The sequence below is a fragment of the Rhinopithecus bieti genome, unplaced genomic scaffold, assembly GCF_001698545.2.
Source record: "Rhinopithecus bieti isolate Rb0 unplaced genomic scaffold, ASM169854v2 scaffold_38981, whole genome shotgun sequence".
Taxonomy (NCBI): Eukaryota; Metazoa; Chordata; class Mammalia; order Primates; family Cercopithecidae; genus Rhinopithecus; species Rhinopithecus bieti.
The window spans coordinates 1,136,987-1,158,573 of record NW_016819573.1 but is presented as its reverse complement, the minus strand read 5'-3'; the positions used below and the strand labels follow the sequence as shown (position 1 = coordinate 1,158,573).

At 38.0% G+C, this 21,587-nt stretch overlaps 1 protein-coding gene across 1 annotated transcript in view; it reads right to left on the bottom strand.

The window, feature by feature from the left end:
• Positions 1-21,587, bottom strand: part of CTNNBL1 (catenin beta like 1) — a 179,065-nt gene that overhangs the window by 79,452 nt on the left and 78,026 nt on the right. Inside the window, exons 8-10 of the mRNA XM_017859113.1 lie at positions 16,154-16,226; positions 15,856-15,914; positions 14,208-14,356 (exon numbers count right to left, since the gene is read on the bottom strand). Coding sequence (XP_017714602.1) covers positions 14,208-14,356; positions 15,856-15,914; positions 16,154-16,226 — 281 coding nt within the window. The remainder of the gene's footprint in view (positions 1-14,207; positions 14,357-15,855; positions 15,915-16,153; positions 16,227-21,587) is intronic.

Sequence of the window (21,587 nt, the reverse complement as noted above, 5' to 3'; positions counted from 1 at the left end):
CTACCAAAAATACAAAAATTAGCTGGGCGTGGTGGTGCACACTTGTAGTCCCAGCTACTCGGGAGGCTGAGGCAGGAGAATCGTTTGAACCCTGGAGGCAGAGGTTGCAGTGATCTGAGATCACACCACTGTACTCCAGCCTGGGTGACAGAGTGAGACTGTGTCTCAAAAAAGATAACTGACCACTTGACCACTTAAACAAAATAACAGTGTATAACAGGGCTAATAACATTTTGAAATAAAAATGTATGACAACAGAAGTATAAAAACCTGGAGAGAGAAACAGAAGTTCACTCCTGTAAGGTTTTACCCCACAGGTGTGTGCAAGTACTTCTGGTGCCTCTTCATCTTCTTACAAGGATACCAGTCTTTTTGGATTAAGGTCCCACTCTTACAGCCTCATTTAACCTTAATTACCTTCTTAAAGGCCCTATCTCCAAATTCAACAAATGAATTTTGGTGGGGAGCGGGTCACAGTTTAGTTCATAACAGAAGATAAAAGATACCATGCGTTAGCACTAATTAAGAGAAAGCTGTAATGGCTATATTAATATAAAACAAAGTAGATTTCAGATCAAAGAACATTACCAGCGATAACCAAAGTTATTTTCATAATAATAAAAGGGTCGATTAAACAAAAGAACATATAATCCTAAAAGTTTAAGCAGCTAAAAGAACTCAAAATACACGAAGCAAAAGCTGATAGAACTGAATGGAAAAATAGATATATCCAGAATTATAGTCAGAGGTTTCAATATTCTTCGCACAATAATTGATAGAATAAGACAGGAAATCTGTAAGAATATAGACAATTTGAACAACACGAAGAGCAACTTAACCTATTTGACATTTGTAAAGCATTCCATCCAACAACAGCGAATATATATTCAAGTATACAATATTTAGCAACATAAGAATGTATTCTGGGCCAAAAGCAAGTCTTAATAAATTTTGAAAGGTTCAAATCAAAGTATGTTCTCTGACCACAATGAATGGTATAAAAATCGAAATCAGTAACAGAAAGATATTTAGAAAATTTCCAAATACCTGGAAACTAAACATCATACTTCTAAATAACTCATTGGTCAAAGATGAATCAGAAGAGAAATTAATACTTTGAACTGAATCAAGATAAAAATACAACATATCAAAATCCATATGACATAGCTAAAGCAGCAATCAGAGGGAAATTCATAGCAGTAAACACCTACAGGTTGAGCATCCCTATCCGAAATGCTTGGAACAAGTAGTGTTTTGCAATATCTTTTTTCCAGTTTTGCAATATTTGCATTATACTGGTTGAGCATCCCTAATCAGATTTCCTAATCAGAAAATCTAAAATTCAAAATGCTTCAATGAGCATTTCCTTTGAAAATCATGTTGATGTTCAAAAAGTTTCAGATTTCGGAGCAGTTGGCAGGAAAAAGAATAGCAAATAAAACACCGAGTAATGTAAAGAAAATAAATAATGAAGATTAAAAGTCCAGCATCATGGTGCATTCCTATAGTCCCAACTACTTAGGAGGCTGAGGCAGGAGGATCTTTTGAGCCCAGGAGTTAGAGGTCAGCCTGGGCAACATAGCGAGAACCCATCTCAAACACACACACACACGTGCACGCACACACACACACACACACACAGAGGGGAAAAAATATACAGACCAGAGCAGAAATCACTGAACTCAGAAACAGAAAAACAACAAAAACAAAAACTGATAGTTTGAGATCAATAAAACTGATAAACCTCTAGCCACACTGATCAGAAAAAAAGGCACAGATTACCAACATCAAAAATAAGAAAGAGCACACCAAATACAGACTCTAGAGATTTTAAAAGGATAATAAGAGAATATTTATGAACATCCTTTTGCCAACAAGTTTGACAACAGACAAAATGAATAAATGTCTTCAATGACACCAACAGAAAAAGACTACTGGAACAAATAAAAAATTATACTTCATCAAAACTGAAAATTTTCCAAAAGATTGTAATGAAAAGCAAGACATGAACTGGGAGAAAATATCTGTAAAACATGTAGGTCTTACACGATATAAATCACTGTTCCCCAACCTTTTTGGCACCAGGGACCAGTTTAGTGGAAGACAGTTTTTCCACAAGGACAGGGGATGATTTCAGGATGAAACTGTTCCATCTCAGATCATCAGGCATTAGATTCTCATAAGGGGCGCACAACTTAGATCCCTCGCACGCGCAGTTCACAATGGGATTTGCACTCTTATGAGAATCTAATGCCACTGCTGACCTTACAGGAGCAGAGGTCAGGCAGTAATGCTCGCTCACCTGCCGCTCAACTTCTGCTGTGCATTCTAGGGGTAAGGGGGGTAACATCTGATATAAATCATATAAAGAACTATTAAAATTCAATAAGACAAATAACCCCTTACCCCCAAAATGGGCAAAAGGTTTTGAAGAGATACCACCAAAAAAGATATATGGATGGCAAATTTGGACATGAAGGATACCTGACATCATTAGTCATGAGGGAAAAGCAAATTAAAACTACGGTTAAGACAAAAAAGACTGACTATACTGCTCCATGTGGAGCAACTGGAACTCTCACACACTGCTGTGGAATTTTAAAATGCTATAACCATTTTGTAAACAGTATGGCAGTGCCTTAAAAAGTTAACTGTGTACCCAACATATGACTCAGCAATTTAACTAAGTATTTACCTAAGAGCAATTTAAAACGTCTGCCCAAAGATGTGCACATGAAAGCTCGCTGCAGAATTATTCATAAGAGCAAAAAACTGAAAACCCAAATATCCTTCAACAAGTGAATAAACAAACTGCAATATATCCATATAATGGAATGCTACTCAGCAGTGAAAAGGGAACTAATTATTGATACACAACATGGACGAATCTCAAAATAATTACAGTGAGTGAAATAGGTCAGACCAAAAAAAGAACATACTGTATGATTCCATTTACATAAAATTCTAGAAAATGCAAACTAATACGTAATAGACAGAAGGCAAATCAATGGTTGCCTGAAGACACTGAGGGAGGGGGAGAGGATTACAAAGGGGCACAAAGAAACATTTGGGTGTGACAAATATATTCACTGTCATGCTTGCAGTGGGGGTATGAGAGGTCTATACACATTGCAAAACTCACCAAATTGTATACTTTAAATACGTACAATTTAAACTACACTGGAATGATGAATAGCTATAAGGTCTGATGGCAGGGCTTAGACAGGCCTTACACCACTTCCTGCCAGGTAATCTTGATTCAGTTTATCTACCTTCTTTGCCACAGCACTTTCCCATTTATTAAAAGGTAATGCCAGCCTGGAGGACTGTTGGAAGGATTACTTTGTGTTTTGGAGTATTTTTCTGGTTCCTAGAGAACAGGTGCAAACTACTACTATCCATCTAAGGGAGAATGGTAATATTAAGCTTGAAGAGGAAAGAGAATGCTCCTCGTTAGACGAACCAGCAAGATCTGTGTGTGCAGCTCGTAACACAACCTGTATACGGCCCCATCAAGAAGCACAGCTGACTTCTAAAAGATTTCCATTATTATTTTGCTTTTGCACTTGAATCCTGGCAGACTAGAGGTTAGAAGAAAAGACTCTAGCTCTTGAAAAACTGTAAAGGATGACAAGAATAAAATGCAACATAGTTTGGACCTTCAGATGTTCATTAGGAACAAAAGCAAAGTAGAGTAAGGAAAAGAACAAGGGAATAAAAATCCAAAGCTCCCCAGGCGGGCCTATCTATATGCTTTGCCACAAGCTCACAGTCCAGAATTGGGCCTGCAAAAACTTACCCTGCACCTATTATACCATTGCCATTTTACTTGTTTTCCTTATCAGAGACATTTTTCTTTAGGTTAAGGAAAATCTTATTGAAAACCTTAGAACAACAACAAAAAAAACTGGTGGTTCCTGGAACAGATGTGGCTGTGTATCCTCCTTTTTCTCTTTTTGCCTTTACAGTTAATAACCAAGATCGGTTCACTGTATTTATTCTACATAACCCAAAGCTGCATTTGTACACATCCCCTGGGATCACAGTGGTCTCTTCTCTTTCTAACCAGAACAGGGTTTTACAGCAGAAGTAATAAGCTTCATGTCAACATTTTCAAGGAAACTGACAATATAATTCTTTTGTCTCCCACTGGCTCTGTTGCTCTTTACAGAACACTGAAGTATTCTGATACAAGGACATACTGTTAAAAAGTGCTTTGTGGTGGCAAGAAGCAAATGATTTAGAGTGCAGGCTATAATTAAACCTGATATATTGGAATCTTCTATTTGTAGCAACCATCTTACCAAAGAGAGGTATCTGTAACGAAGAAACGGAAATGGCAAACCAGTCTCCCTCCGGGGACAATGAGGGTACTGTTATAGTTCCATCCTCATTTCCTGACTAATTCTAAAATGGCCACCCCAAGTAAGTATAATTTTGTCTTATTTTTGTGGATTGGAACCTCTGAATCTGATGAATCTGATCACTTTGTTAAACAGCACAATAAATTGTGACTTTCCTGAATTTTATTTTACTCTCAAACATCCCAGACTATAAAACTACCACTTGGTTCATGTTCATATGTTAATGCTTCTGCTGCTTGCCAAAGACCATCCAAACATTCTTACTGTAACCTAACTCTTGACTATCAAACTGGTCCTCTCTGCCTTTCAGTACACGGTTCTCCACTGCTTGAGAGGTTCTGTGTCTTCCACCCTTACCTCATCTTTTCTTTTCATTTATCAAAACACTAACGTGACCAAATGAGCAATTCCTTTTCTTTTTTTTGGTTCCTGTACTCTAGGATGGCTACCCACTGCTTTCTTCACAGCACTAGTTCCACTTTTAAACATCACCTAAACAATCTTTTCTTCTTTTCCAAGATGTCTTCATCTGTCCTTTGGCAAAGACAGAAAAACAAGAAAGCTTTTCTTCTTATTGATTCTGCCAAGCACTGTGAAATCTAGACAGTCTGAACACAGGAATGGAGAAAAGTCATCTGTGTGACAGGGAAACTAGAGGAGAGAGGGCTGTGAGGTAAGGGCGAGTAGGTATGATGCTTCATAAACAGTTCCTGGAAACGAAAGCTCAGAGACCACAAATCTGCATGAAGAACTTCTTTGAACCTCGAGAAGAAAGGTGGTAAGAACTGAAAACCCAAAATAACCCTAAATACCTGGGAGGATAATGGAAGAAGAGAGTTGAGAGGCAAAGGGGAATAAGCTCATTTGTGGAGCTTGTGCAGCTTCTGTTCGGAAGCCCAGCATGGGCACAGGCCAAATGGGGCAGCAAGCCCCGGACTCGAGTGGACTCCTAGCCTCCCCTGAGCCTCAAGATCAGGATTACAACCATACTATGGCCCTGTTTTGTGCTCTCCATGCACTGAAAAATTTGACAGGGAAAACAGAACTAAATATGTTCAGGCAAGAGACTGAGTTCTCGGCAACAGGCTTTTTACTCCTCCTTCTTTGGGTCTATGAACAGGGTTTGCCAGAAATTCCTTGGGCCAATGATTCTAAACAGCAAAATGTTTCTCATTAATTTAGAAAATGTCCACAGAAAACCAAATGTGTATCTTTTGCTAGGTACTGGAGATACAAAGAGGAAGAAGAATCTGTCTCTGCTCTGAAAAGTATTACAGTACAATTGAAGGCACAGCTGTGCAACTTACCATGCATGGCGCGGAAAGTGCTCCGACAGAGGAAGCAAAGGATGCTAGCATCCAGCCTTCAAAACTTAGGGGTGGGGATGTGAGGACAGACATGGGGGAAGTGACATGGAAGAAAATGGCTGCTTAAAGAAGTTTAAGCCTAAACATCAAAGGAGATTCATGAAAATAATAATAATAACAAAATGTGTCTAGGGATCTAAAACAGTTTGGTTTAGAGAGTGGAATGTAAATGTGCAGAAAGGAAAGAATGAGAGAGACGGCAGCAGGAGGATGAGGCAGAGGCCAGATCCTGAAGCGACTAGAAACAATTTCAAATGTTCATAGACAAAGAAATAAAGCCACATTTCTAAAAAACTAAAGGTAATCACTAACAGAAAGAATAGTATTTTCCAAATCTCCAAAGGAGGAGGAAAATAATGGAAGTGAAAAAAGATAAGACAAAACACAATCAAACCACCAAGGAAACCATAAAACAAAATAAACAGGAAAAGGGCTAAACATAATAGTAATTACAATAAAATGAAATAGTTAAATTCATCTACTGAAAGACAAACTTTCACACTGGATTAAAAACACAGCTATGTGTCCTTAACAAGAGTTACATGTAACACAAAATGACATAAAAAGCTAAAGGAGTGTGGCAGCAGGTGCCTATCGTCTCAGCTACTTGGAAGGATCATCATATTCCAAGACTTCGAGGCTGCAGTGCATGTGATTGCCTCCTGTGAACAGCCACTGCACTCCAGCCTGGGCAACATAGTGGAATCCTGTCTCTTTAAAAAAAAAAAAAAAAAAACAAAAAAAAAGGGAAGGAACAGAAAAAAAAAAAAAAAAAAAAAATCCACAACCATGGTTAGAGACTAAACAAATTAGGGGATAAAAAGGACAGAAAAGAACGGAATATATTTACAAAGTTGATTTATGATATAATTATAGTACTTTATACCCTAGAAACACAAATTCTATTCAAATGTTCATGGAATATTTATAAAAACTACCCATATATAAGGCCACAAACAAAATCTCAAATTCAGAAAAGTATTTTACAGCCTCTATTTTCTGTTAATGTAATAAGAAAATAAGACTTAATCACTTGGGAATAGAGAATAAAACTAAGCAATATTGACAAGAAATTTTCACCTGAAATGTTTTATTTTAAATAAGATAATTATTTTTTAAAGCATTAAGCGTTTAACTCAGAAACTTGGAAAAGGGCAACAAAATAAACAAAAAAGTAAAAAAGAAGAATTAAAGGCAGGGGGAAAGGTATACAAATATACAAAATGCTATAAGCATTGTAGACCACATATATATGCATACATATGCATATTTATATCACACATATATGCATATATGTATACGTAAACACACACACATATATATGCATATTTACATCAAAATCAAGAGTTGGTTCTCTAAAAAAAGATGCCCTCCAATAAAACAAATCCAATTGGTGCCAGCCCAGCCGCAATAGAATAAAGCATCAGGTAGATTTCTAGGGTTCCCAACTCCAGGCTCTGGCTCTCAGGTGGCATCTCGTGAGCTGCCTGGGGCTGGGGGGAACTTGCTGTCCTGAAGGGAAGGACACAAGCCTGGCTGGACTTGCTACCCGTTAACTGTAGAGCCTTTGGGCCACGAATGAACAGAGGCAGTAGTCAGGCAGTGGTCAATGTGAGCCTTGGGTGAAACCAAGTGCTGTGCTGGCTTCAGGAATGACCCAGCACAGTCCCAGTGGTGGCCACAGTGGTGCTTGCTTGTGTCATCCCTCCCCTAGCACCAGGCAGCTCAGCACAGAGAGAGAGAGAGACTCCATGTGTTTGAGGGAAAAGTCAGGGAAGAGAACAAGAGTTTCTGCCTAGTAATCCAGGGAATTCTCTTTGATTTGACCCAACGTTGGTACCTCTGCAAGTCTACAAGAGCCAGAGCTCTGAGCTTGGGGTGCCCCCTAATGCAGACACAGCTGCAGTAACCAAAGACTTAGATCACAACACCCAAGACTCTAAATACCTGGAAAGCCTTCCCAAGAAGGATGAATACAAACAAGCCCAGACTGCAAAGACTACAATAAATACCTAACTCTTCAATGCCCAGACACTGACAAAGATCCGCAAGCATCAAGACCATCCAAGAAAACATGACCTCACCAAATGAACTAAATAAGACACCAGTGAACAATGCCAGCAAGACAGAGATACGTGAGCTTTCAGATAAAACACTCAAAATAGCTGTTTTGAGGAAGCTTTATGAAATTTGAGATAACACGGAAGGAACGCAGAATCCTATTTAATTTTACAGAGACTGAAATAGTTAAAAAGAATCAAGCAGAAAAATGCAACATACTGAAGAATGCATCAGAGTCTCTTAACAGCAGAATTGATACAGGAGAAGAAAGAATTAGTAAGCTTGAAGACAGGCTATTTGAAAATACACAAAGAAAAAGAAAAAAAGAGTAAGAAAGAAAGAAGCATACCTACGAGATCTAGACAACAGCCTCAAAAGGGCAAATCAAATAGTTACTGGCCTTAAAGAAGAGATAGAGATATTGGGGTAGAAAGTCTATTCCAAGGAATAATCACAGAGAACTTCCCAAACTTAGAGAAAGATATCAATATCCAAGTACAAAAGGTTACAGAAACCCACCAAGCAGATTTAACCCAAAGAAGACTAGCTCAAGGCATTTCATAACCAAACTCCCAAATGTCAAGGATAAACAAAGGATCCTAAAAGCAGCAAGAGAAAATAAATTATACAATGGAGTTCCAATATGTCTGGCAGCAGACTTCTCAGTGGAAACCTTTCAGGCCAGGGAAGAGTGGCACGACATATTTAAAGTGCTGAAGGAACTATCTTTCACCCTAGAATAGTACATATATCCAGTGAAAATATCCTTCAAACATGAGGGAGAAATAAAGACTTTCCCAGACAAACAAAAGCTGAGGGATTTCATCAACACCAGACCCATCCTACAAGACATGCTAAAGGTAGTTCTTCAATCTGAAAGAAAAGGATGCCAATGAGCAGTAAGAAATCATCCGAAGGGACAAAACTCACTGGTAACCACAAGTACACAGAAAAACACAGAATATTATAATACTGTAATTGTGGTGTATAAACTACTCATACTTTGAGTGGAAAGACTAAGACGAACCTATTAAAATAACTACAACAACTTTTCAAGACATAGACCGTATAATAAGATATAAATAGAAACACAAAAAAGTTAAAAAGTAGAGGGGTAAAGTTAAAGTGTAGAGTTTTTATTAGTTTTCTCTTTGCTTGTCAGTTTGTTTCTGCAGTCAGTGTGAAGCCTGTCATCAGTTTAAAATAATGGGTTATTAAATGGTATTTGTAAATCTCATGGTAATATCAAGTCAAGAGACGTGGAACAGATACACAAAACAACAAAATGCAAAAAATTAAAACATACCATATGAGAAAATCACCTTCACGAAGAGAAGGAAATACCACAAAACAACCAGAAAACAAATAACAAAATGGCAGGAGTAAGTCCTTACATAAAATATTGAATATAAATGGACTAAACTCTCTAATCACAAGATATAGAGTGGCTGAATGGATTAAAAAAAATGGGACTTAACAATCCATTGCCTACAAGAAACACACTTCACCTATAAAGACACATATAGGCTGAAAATAAAAGGATGGAAAAAGATATTCTATGCAAATGAAAACCAACAAGGAGCAAGAGGAACTAGACTTAAATCAGACAAAATAGACAGCGAGACAAAAATTAGACAAAGAGACAAAGAAGGTCATTATATAATGGTAAAGGGACCCATTCAGCAAGAGAATATAGCAATTGTAAATACATATGCACCCAACACTGGAGCACCCAGATAGACAAAGCAAATATTATTAGCGCTAAAGAGAGACAGATCCCAGCAAAAGCTGGAGACTTCAACACCCCACTTTCAGCACTGGACCAAACATCCAGACAGAATATCAACAAACATCAAACTTCATCTGTACTACAGACTAAATGGACCTAATAGATATTGACAAACCATATCATCCAAAAGTTGCAGAATACACATTCTTCTCCTTAGCACATGGGTCATTCTCAAGAATAGTTCATATGTTAGGCCACAAAACAATTCTTTAAAAATTCAAGAAAACTGAAATCTATCAAGTATCTTCTCTGACCACAATGGAATAAAACTAGAAATCAATAACAAGAGGAATTCTAGAAACTATTCAACATAGAAATTAAAAAATAGGCTCTTGAATAACCAGTGGGTCAATGAAGAAATTAAGAAAGAAATTAAAACAGTCTGAAGCAAACGAAAATGGAAACACAACATACCAAAATTTATTGGATACAGCAAAAGCAGTATTAAGAGGAAAATTTACAGCAATAAGCACCTACAACAAAAAAGTAGAAAAACTTCAAATAAACAACCTAACATCTTAAAGAATTAGAGAAGCAAGAGCAAACCAAACCCATAACGAGTAGACGAAGAGAAATAATAAAGACCAGAGCAGAAATAAATGAAACAAACAAACCAACAAAAAAAGATACAAAAGATCAACAAAATGAAAGGTTTCAAAAGATAAACAAAATCAACAAACCTTTAGCCAGACTAAGAAAAAAAGAGAGAAGATCAAATAAATAAAAAGCAGAAATGAAAAAGGAGGCATTTGGCTAGGTGCAATGATTCACACATGTAATTCCAGCACTTTGGGAGGCCAAGACAGGCAGATAGCTTGAGCTCAGGAGTTCAAGATCAGACTGGGCAACATGGTGAAATCCCATCTTTGCCAAAAATATCGTTAAAAAATTAGCCGGGCCTGGTGGCATGCAAGGGAACTTTTGGGAGTGATAAAAAGGATCTGTAGATACATCATCCTATATGGTAGCCACTGTGTAGCTACTGAGTATCTGAAATGTGGCTATTGTAACTGAGAAACTAAATTTTAAATACAATTTAAATAAGTTTAAGTTTAAAATTTAAAAATTGATACCGGACTTATTGGAAAACATTTAAGTTTCTTTGGACAAACTTAAGTATGAGAATCTGTTTTCAACTCTAAATTTTATGAAATCTGAATACAAATCAAGTATTCTGATGAAAATTTAGCATCTGAATTGGGATGTAAATGTAAAATGTTCACTGGATTTTGAAAACTTAGTCTCAAAAAAATGAATGTGAAATGGCTTACTAATAATTTTGTTATATTGATTACATGTTGAAATAATTTTTGACTGTTAAATACATTATTAAAATAATTTTTGTTTCTTTTAACCCTTTAAATGTGGTAGCTACTAAAAATGTAAAATTACCTATCTCACATTACATTTCGACTCGATAGTGCTGTTCTACGTCTTCACTGTGGTGGTGGAAACATCTGTCAAAACTGTGCACTTAAAATGCATACATTTTGTTGTATAAAAATTATGCCTCAATAAAGTAGATAAAAATATTAAATTGGTAGCGAATATATGCTTGTGTGTGTGTGCACATATGTGTGGGAAGGAGGGCATATGTGGGAAGGAAGGAGTATGTATCAATGAGTATCTTGTCTGTGATCTTTCCTTATCAATAATCAGAAAGGAAAAAAATTCACTGAGTACATACATGCAAAAGTAACTGTTCTTCTGAAGAGTCACCATATTAAATTATATTATAGTTATTTAATGTGTGCATCCCTCACTAGACTTTGAGTTTCTTGGAGGCAGGAACCCTGTTTTGTGCATCTCTGTATAAACCTAGCACTTAACATAGAAAGTTAACATAGTACCTTAGCAGTGTTTTGCAATGGTAGAATTCTCCCAGATACTTCATATAGTTTAATTCTGTCAAAATCTCTGTAAATACGGTATTATTAGTGCCAGTTTTCAGACGAAAAACTGAGAATGAGAAGGTCACAAAGGTTAAAGTAACTTGCCAAATATCCAGAGCTAATAAGTGAAACAGCATGTTCCAAACCCACACTTACAAGTCCCAGGCCCATTCTTCCACCCTCCTCCATACTGCCACCTCTCCACGTAGGCATTTCACAACTGTCTGATGAAAGACTGAGTCAAAGTAAAGATTTGTATTTAGGGGCAATGGAACCACAGACACTTTCCTGAACCTCTAGTGTTACAGCTTCTTAGTCTTGAATAGGCTCTCTCTAGACAAAGAGCCACCTGGAAGCTCTTACTAGAAGATCAGAAAGGGTGACTATAGTATGGAAAAAAATATTCCATCCCAATTAAACTTTCCATTTGGGAGTCTGAAGAAGAAAAATAACACAGAACAAAGAGTATGGGAAAGAGAAAAAAGGAAATGCTGAATCTGCTAATATAGCTAATTAATGCAAAAGAATGAGTATAACAGCAACTTCAGCATTCAAAAACGAAAAGTTAGGAGATCTAGAGAGGTACAGTTTCTAAGTCTTTTGGAGCTCTCCTTTAATTAGCCTCCCTGAATCTCAGCATTCCTGTTTGAATAATCCGTATTTCTGGTTATTTATTCAGCTCCCCACTGCTATGCAATACCAAGCCATATGCTACAGAAATATATCACTTCATATTTGCACTCAACCATCCAAAGACACTGGCAATTCAGACCTTTAAGAAGCTTAAGGAAAAGTCTCTTCAGACCATTGTGTTAAGGTTAGAAGACTCAAGAAGCCAAATGCATCTTTTATTTATGCTATTTACTTGAGAGAAGGTGGGTCATTTCAACAAAAGGACAAGCAATTAGAAGGGTAAGGGAGATAAACAAAAGACTCAAGAGAGTAAAGCTAGCAAAAATCAGCTAAACACAAAAGGCCTCTGAGTAATTTCTCATGCCCCGCTCTGCACTTTAAAAAAAAAAATTGTTTTTGAAAGCAATTCCTCAAAGGAAGACTTTTGGTCAATGCAAGGTCTGGTACGCACTGGACAAATGAAGAGGTCTACTGTGCCTCCAGCCCTTCAGAAGCCTTTTAAGATGTTTTAGAAATATACACAATAAGTCATCACTTAACATCACAGATATACTTGGAAATGGCAACTTTAAGTAAAACGGGATATAGCAGGTCAGATCCTCAAATAATACCGTTGTAACAATGATCAGAAAACCTGGTTTCATTATACATCATTTCACTTAAAGTTGTGGTTTCCAAGAATGTTATTGATGATGTTAAGTGAGGACTTACTGTACCTGGATAATCCTAACATCATTTTAAACACAAAAATGGTCACTGTAGAATTTGTTATAATGGTAAAACATTGGAAATATCCTCAATGCCAACAACAGAAGAATACCAACTAAGCTACAGTCCCTTGGAGGCCATGATGCAGTTACTGAAAACTCCCATGAAGATTATTCACAGCACGGGAAACAGCATGCTATGTTTGAAATGTCGCAATATAGAAAATCGTATGTGTGGCAGGCTTAAAAGTTGTTAAAATTATAGAAGAAAAGACTAGAAGAAAATATACACCCAAAGACAGGCTGTGTTTAGGTCACAGAACTGTTTTTCTAACTTTGTGGAGACAGAAATTCTGTCTTAGGTATTTCTGTGTATGCCCAGCACTTAAGATAGTACCTTGTCAATGTTTTAATAGCAGTTTTGTATGCTAGTATTCTAAATTCTATTTAACAAATATATATCGCATTTCTGAAAAACCTTTCCAAAGAAATATCTTAGTTCAACAGAGCTTTCAGTACACTTGAAGTTTTAAGACAGCAGACTCTGGCTCCATTTCTTTTTCTTGTTTTTTCTTTAAATCTCAACTTGCTCCTTCTGTAGGGCACAATTTCATAATGACTAGAATCTTCCAACCACATAAACATGCTCATTTTTTTTTTAAAGTCCCTTGACCCTATGGCACACTCTGGTTATCCTCTCAGCCTTTCCCCACACACTTCTCTACTCCCCTTCCTAGACAGGGTCTCAAGAATTATCAGTATAAGCTTCCTCTTCCCTTTTTGCTTCTAACTTTAGGATTCTACAAAATAACTGTGAAACTAATATAAGATCCAATTTCAGGAATTAGAGTATAAATAATAAGACATACAAGGAAAGTACTATAAATAAAAGTTTCTGGAACTATCTTGCACATTTTCATATTTCCTAAGCTAGGCATATAGCACATGTACAACTCATTACTGAATGAGGAGTGAAAAATACGAATGATATACTGCTTTCAATAAAAATACAGAAAACATATGGCATAGATAGGTCTATGTGATATATACAGAAAATTAGTCCAAGTTTAGAAGTAATGACTAGATTTCCCCAAAACTAACACACTATGGGAAGGAGAGGAAAAACACCAACGTCCTTCAGTGGAGTGGACATATTAGCAACCACCACAGTAGGGCACAAACAGAACACAATATACTTTTTATTCATCTACTCTAACTTTAGGAAAGACCACATACCTACACAAACACATCCTCATGCTTGAAGACTTTACTCTTCAGGGTAAAGTCTAGGAAACCCAACAGAATAAATGACCATAGCTACATGCTCTTGAATTCAAGCTAACAGTGAAAAGTCAGGCAAAAAAGGTGGGAAAACTAGGACTTTCGAAACATACCTGAGCATGAGATTCATCAGCTGAAGACCCTCGCCCTTCAGGAAGCGCTCACGGTTAGAACTAAGCATTAGACAGGAGCAAAGGGAATCAAACAGATTCTCCATCATCTCCTGCTCCTCAGCCGTGCTGGGATTGTGTCTTTTAAACACCTGTCAAGCAAAAACAGCACAAAGCACAGAACTGTAAGAGAATGTTTTTTCATGAGCCTCCATCCAACAATTTCTAAAACCTGTGGGTCATAACTCTACGGCTGAAGAAACAGAAGCTCACCAAACAAAATTCTCATCAGTTTCCATTTTAAAGAAACTAAACAATTCACATATATTAAATAAATGCAAACAAACAAACAAACAAACAAACAAAAGCCAAAACACTCAACTGACCACTGGGTCCATCAGTAATTGACAGTTCCAGGCAAGCAGATTTTTTTTTAAAAACCAAAACCCAAATAAAAACCAAAACCTTTTTATTGTGAAATATAACACAGATACCGAACAACTCCATAAAGGACATATAAAACTAAATGAATGAAGTGAACACCCCTGAAATCATTATCCAGGATGAGAAACAACTTTGCCAACTACCCTCAAAGCCCTCCACTTGCCCAACCCAACCATATCTCATTTCTTCCCCTTCTAAAAGCAACCACAATCCAGGGGGGTGAATCATGGTTCAATATAAGGAAGCGTTTCCTGACAATCAAGGCCACTGAATTCCCTCACAGGGGAGCTGGAGCTTTAACTCATGGGAAGGGCTTACAGCAGAAGCCTTCTTTTTGCCAGAGATGTAAGGCATGTTAAGAGAAGCCTTTAAACAGTATATGCATACCCATTCAGTCTACTACGAGAAGATCAATAGTCTCACAGGAAAAGGACTAAGCACCTTCCCAGAACTGGAAACAGATTCGCATTTCAAAGCTCTATTTTTGGGGTGGAGGCCAAGCCACTCGGGCTGCTGGCACCAAGATGGAAGCTGTATGCAAACTGACATCTCAGACTCTCCCAACACTCTCAAGATTTTATCCAAATGATCTATTTTCAGTCCTGTTTTTAGAATAACACAGATGAAACTTATAAGAGGAAATCTTAACAGTATTTTCAGAATGCCAGCAGAATAACATCTCAACTGGATTTACATTTCTTACAGTGAGAAAATGGCAGTTTCTAAGCTCTCAGTCCAGCCTTCAGCACCACATCCTCCCCTATCCTCCCCTTGACCCCCACCCCACTGCAGTGGAACTTGGACTCCTTGAGCTTATTCAGATCCTAAATGAACATACTCCATTTTCACAGCAGACTGAAAGGAAGGTTGGTGAACAATCTTGGGAGTGGGTCAAATGAAAATAATTTGGTATGCCTGGCCCAAAACATACACACTTAAGCAGGAGGCACATCTTTTTTGAGTTGACAATATCATATCAGAAGACGAAGAAAATTCATATCTGACACACAGTGATGTCTGGCCATAAAGAGCAAATGACTAAGAAAAGGAGGCAAACCATGTCCCTCCATATAATCCTCAAACCTGCCAACATACTCCATATGGCTTGCAGCACATGGCTCATTCCTTCCCACAATTTCCAGCTCCACCTCCCATTCAAAGCAGGCCATGTATCTTACAGCAGAGAGGAAGCATAAGAATTACTCACAGATAACTGCTGAAGAAGCACATCGATTCCATCCAGCTCCCCAAGCAATTCCCTGTTTTCTAAAAGGGGGAAAAAAATAGAGGAAGAAAAAAAAATGAACCTAACTGTCAGATTTTATAGCCGTCTAACACTGATACATCAGCAAACAAAATCAATACAGCTTGACAGAGTACAAAAGCAGCACAGGGAGCGAGAGGGAGAGCAAGGGGATGCCAAAGGCAAGAGAGCTTGCTGTCATGATCTGAAACAAGCCTGGCTCCTATCCTAACAGAATATCAATACTGAGAGGGCGCCTCACCATCATTGTCCTGGAGCAATATGGCCAGCACTTCACTGCAATACAGTTTGTTGGCGTCGAAAGGCATCTTTGCCTATGGGGAAATAGGAGAAATGAGAAAAATATTAAGGGGTCTTGCTTCCTTCCCCAGGACAAATTTTTCATGAGTGCTACGATCTGAGTTAGAGAGAAGGAGAAGTTAGAAAGGGAAAAGGCAGTTAAGGGGGAAAACGTTGGCCTCTGCTCTCAAGAGACCAGAACCAAGTAAAGTGACAGACTGAAACAATGGTTCTCACATTCTTAATGCCCAGGTATTAAGGTTACCTCCTCGGTAAAGACTTCCAAGATTTCCCATTTTGAGTCCAGAGATTATATATGTCTAGCCCATAGTACTCAAATATGAACTAGAAGAATGAGAGTTTTGAACTTTAAAGACTAAAACTCACCATGAAGCTTAATTCACAAGCTACAATCATGAAATTAGGCTATAAATTAGTTAATATATGAGCAGAGAAGTTGAAAAGAAAGCAATTCTTGATTAACTGAATGTATTTATCACAAAGTAGTTCCTTCTGGATTTTTTTAATGCTTAAAATTTAATGTGAAATCATAAACCTATCTGCTAGCATGCCATAATCTGCCTACTATTTAAAAAGGAAACCACATTAAATATGCAAAAATGTGTTAATATTTTAACACCCAAATTACTACCCACAATTCTTTCCCTGCTGCATGCTCTGCTACTTGGGAGTTTCAGAGGGGACACATCTACTGCACAGACTATCTTTCGTGGCTGTCCTCACTGTTGCTTCGGTAGTGAGACTTAAATATCTCACCATTATCACTGCCCCTTGGATGAAGGTGCACAGAGAGGAGCGAGTCTCAGTGATGTGTTTTTATTTATGGTGTCTATGATCCTTTAAATGCAGGCACGTAAACAATGACTATTAATCAGCAGCAACCTTTGCTACCTATCTGTGTTTTTGAAATGACAAAGAATTTCTGTACTTGGAAAAGACAAGGGAAGTATTTATTTTGGAACTAACACTTCCATCACCTTACCACCATTCACAGATCTGTTTAGACACTGGTTTTGTACTTAAAGAGGAAGAGTTGCACCTAATCAAGCAATATTCAGCATCATTTCAGTTTTCTGTGCACGTCTCCCTCATCAAGCTAAGTGCAGCCTACAGGGTTTCAGGAGGTCAACCAAGTATGACCATCTTAGGTTAAATGATCTATAAATGCAAGGTCTTACATGTGCTAAATGTAAGATATGCTCCCGGGGCAAGCTTGAAGCCTTGTTTCAAGAAATTCAGCATAATAGTCAGGGCTTAATGCAATCTGCGGTATGTTTCACTTTAAGAAAAATGGTTTCATATTAATGAAAATCAAAACATGAAGGTGAAAAGCCAAGGAGTAAGCATCCCTATCAAAATCCAGGATTCGCGAATAAAATTTCCCACTCAAATTATATAAGTGCCAAGTATTGCTATTATATTTTAAAAGATTTAAGCCGCACCAACTTACACGTTAACTTTGCAAGGGCCATGGTTCTTGTTTAAAACAAGATACTTAACTGAAAGAAGCCAAAAGACAGTAGGTCATTAGAGCCATGGCCTTTCTGTGGATCTAATGCCTCTTGTCCTTTATTCAATTTTGTAAGCTCCTATTTTCAAGTTGGAGGCAGTTTTTATCCCTTTCAATAAATACTTATTAGGCACCTGCTATAGGGAAGACAGAATTAAGCAAGAGAACAAACAGGGGTGACTTAGATCTGAACCCTGTCCACTGTTGTGGCATTTAAAAACCTTACATTGAATTAAAATTAATTCTGTAGAAATGTCAAATTTCAAAAAAGAAAAAAAACACACGGATCTGGCATTAGACACACCTAAGGCTGACTCATGAGCACGCCACTGCCTATGTGAACAAGTCTGCAGTGCTCCAACTATGTGCTGTGGCAACTGGGGTGCCACACTGAACTCACCACAGGGTATTTTAAAATTTCATGGAGAACACAGTGAAATGTGACATCTGTTGGGCACTGCATTAACTAGAAGCTCAAGGTACATTTCTTCTGGTGACATCATATCTTTATGGAGCTATGTTTGGATAGCTGCTCTGACAAAAATAACTGTGAAAATGGATGTGAAATCAGAATGACGGCGGTGGTGTTCAATCTGATCCTAAAGTTGGAGGATTTGAGCAGTACCCAAAAGGCACACATACCATTAGGAAGTAACTATGGTATTTAAAAATGAAATAAAAATATTTTTTCTTTCAATTTGTGTGTATTATCTTCTCAGATGGCTAACAAATTGTAAGGACATAAATACATATTAAATGGTTTGGACATAACTACTTAATAAACGAGACTATTAGGTACTTTTTGGCATAGCGGTGCTGTAAAAACAAAATTACTGAGACACTAAGAACACCGTAAATTGACAATGGGAATCCATGACCCAAGGAACGTTCTTGATCTCAGTTTCCTCATCTGTAAAATGAAAATAAAAAATAGCACTTTTTAAATTAAGGGCACTGACATGAAAAAAAGAAAGAAGAAATAGAAAAAAAAAAAAAACCCCACTTATTTGGAGAGTTACTATGAGAATTTAAAAACATAATATGAAAGTACCTAACACACAGTAGGTACCACAAGTTTTTCTGACAATTATAACCAGAAATATCTGCATTAGAATCTCAGCTCTAACAGTTACCAGCTTTGTGACTGGCCAAATTAATATCTTCCTCATGAAGTGGCTGTACTAAGGGAACTGGTATATACGTAACAGGCACTGACCAGCTGAGTTTCTTGCTATTGAGAATTCCTGGTTCCGCAGAAAATCTCCACCTTCTGCTGTAAGACACTACTAAGAGTTTCCAATCTACCCAAAGTAAGTTTTTAAAAACCAGACTGATAACTTCATCATTTTTTAATTAAAACGTAAGTTCTGATTGAGAAACTGGCATGAAGGAAGAATCTAATCAGGAAACCAAAATGATGAGGCCCGATAACTCCCCAACGCTGAGCTCTGCAATGCTTCAGAACCTAAAAGCAGTACCAGCTGGGAAGCAGCTTGGCGAGAGGAGGTGGCTTCAGAGATGCCAAGGCCCAGTGCTCACAGGCTCTCCCACGTGGTTCCCATGTGGTTTGAGCAACACCATTTCCTCTCTCTGGGATTCTTTCTTTATCTGTAAACTGGGGATAGCTGCACCCTCTTGGCAGGGTTGTGAGGATTAGAAATAATGTATGTGGCCAGGCCCAGTGGCTCACACCTGTAATCCCAGCACTTTGGGAAGCTGAGGTGGGAGGATCACTTGAGCCCAGGAGTTCAAGACCAGCCTGGGCAACATAGTAAGACCCCATCTCTAAAAAAAAATACAAACATTAGACAGGTGTGGTGGTGTGTACCTGAAGTTCCAGCTACTTGGGAGGCTGAGGTTGGAAAATCACTTGGGCCTGGTAGGTAGAGGCTGCAGTGAGCAGTGATGGTACCAATGCACTCCAGCCTGGCCAACAGTGTGAGACCCTGCCTAAAAAAAAAAAAGAGAGAGAGAGAGAGACAGAAAGAAAGGAAAAGAAGAAAAAGAAAGGAAGGAAAGAAGGTTCTAGAAAAACACTTTAGCATGTAGTGCACAGTCAATACATGAAACTCATATCAGATGGTGAAAACTTAGTGATGATGATGATGATGATGATGACAACCAGATGTTTTAATCTGGTAGAAAAGAAATAGAAGAAATTAGGCCAGGTGGGAATAAAGGAAAGTAATCTTTCCTGTCTAGCCAAAGATAAAACTTACAAAGGATATTTTATTTCTGTTTAAATCTCAACCAGAGATTGCACAATACCAAACTGCCAAATTTCAAAGACATTTAATCAAAATCAGGAGAAAGGAGATTTTACTTAGCAGGTATAGTCTCTTGGATTTTGCAAAGTTAATCAGCGGGACTTGGAACTTGCAGGGTTCTCTTCCATCCAGGAGCCTGGCTCTCTTAAATCTTTCAGCTGTCAGAGTAATTATAGAGTCATGCATAGGTTTGTACTCAGCATGTACTAGCCTTGAATAAAATTAAACTTCACCTTTTTGGGAGCTGCTGCTTTTCTGGAAAGTACAAAACAATTATGCTACCACCCACAGCCAGAAGCTGCAGGTTATAACTGTAGCTCACCTCTGGTACCTGGAACACATGGGGCAGGTTCAGACATATCTACAGCACCATACAATTGTCAAAGCAGATTGTGCCCTACAAAATCCCAACCTCTGGTCATACAGGCTAAGAACTTTAGCATCAACCAGTTGTACATAAAATACAACTTAACTGAATGCTGCAACTGTTTCTGAAGCATTGGTTTAACTGGGTAACAAGAGGTAATCTTAATTTTGTTTCTTTAGAAAAGAAAAATAACACTTGGTTTTGCTGTTATTTTCAATAGTATGTAATATGCTAATAAGCTTGTATTCCCCATTAAAAACATTAATTGTGATGCAGCATCTCTCACACTACTGTTATCTACTTATCTGTTAATCCATTTAATGCAATCATCTGCAGTGGTTTTTATCCTCATTAGAATAAATTAGTGAGGTTTGATTTGTTGGATGAAGAGATCCATGAATATCTCTATATACTGCTAGGTTACCAGTACAAAAGGAGAAATCCAACACTACAATGCTGTCACCAATGTGTCCCTCACTTAAGAATTACTCAAGGATTACTGAATAAATATGGGATGATCAGTCAAATTGCAAGGTTTTATCAAGTAATCTAGACATAAGTACTCTAGGACCTTGGTTCTCAGACTTTAGCTTACATCAGAATCACTTTGAGGGCTTATTAAAACACAGACTGGCCCAGGTGCGGTGGCTCACACCTGTAATCCCAGCACTTTGGGAGGCCAAGGAGGGTGGATCAAGAGGTCAGGAGATCAAGACCATCCTGGCTAACATGGTGAAACTCCATCTCTACTAAAAATACAAAAAGATAGCTGGGTGTGGTGGCAGGCGCCTCTAGTCCCAGCTACTCAGGTGGCTGAGGCAGGAGAATGGCGTGAACCTGGGAGGCGGAACTTGCAGTGACCCAAGATTGCACTGCTGCACTCCAGCCTGGGTGACAGAGCGAGACTCCGTCTCAAACAACAACAACAACAACAAAAACACAGACTACCAGGCTCTACTCCAACTTTGCAGATTCAGTGGGTCTGGGTGGACCCAAGAATTTGCATTTCTAACAAGGTGCTAGGTGATGCTGATGCTCCTGGTTGGGAAACACAGTTCGAGAACAGCTGGGAGGAGATACAGATATGACATAGACACAGTCCTTGTAATTATAAAATTTAGAGATATTTGGAGAAAGAAAATCAGCACACATAAGAATATTCAAGTTGGCCAGGTGATGGATTCATCTCCACTTTACAGATGGAGAGAAGATGCTCCAAGAGCATCACACA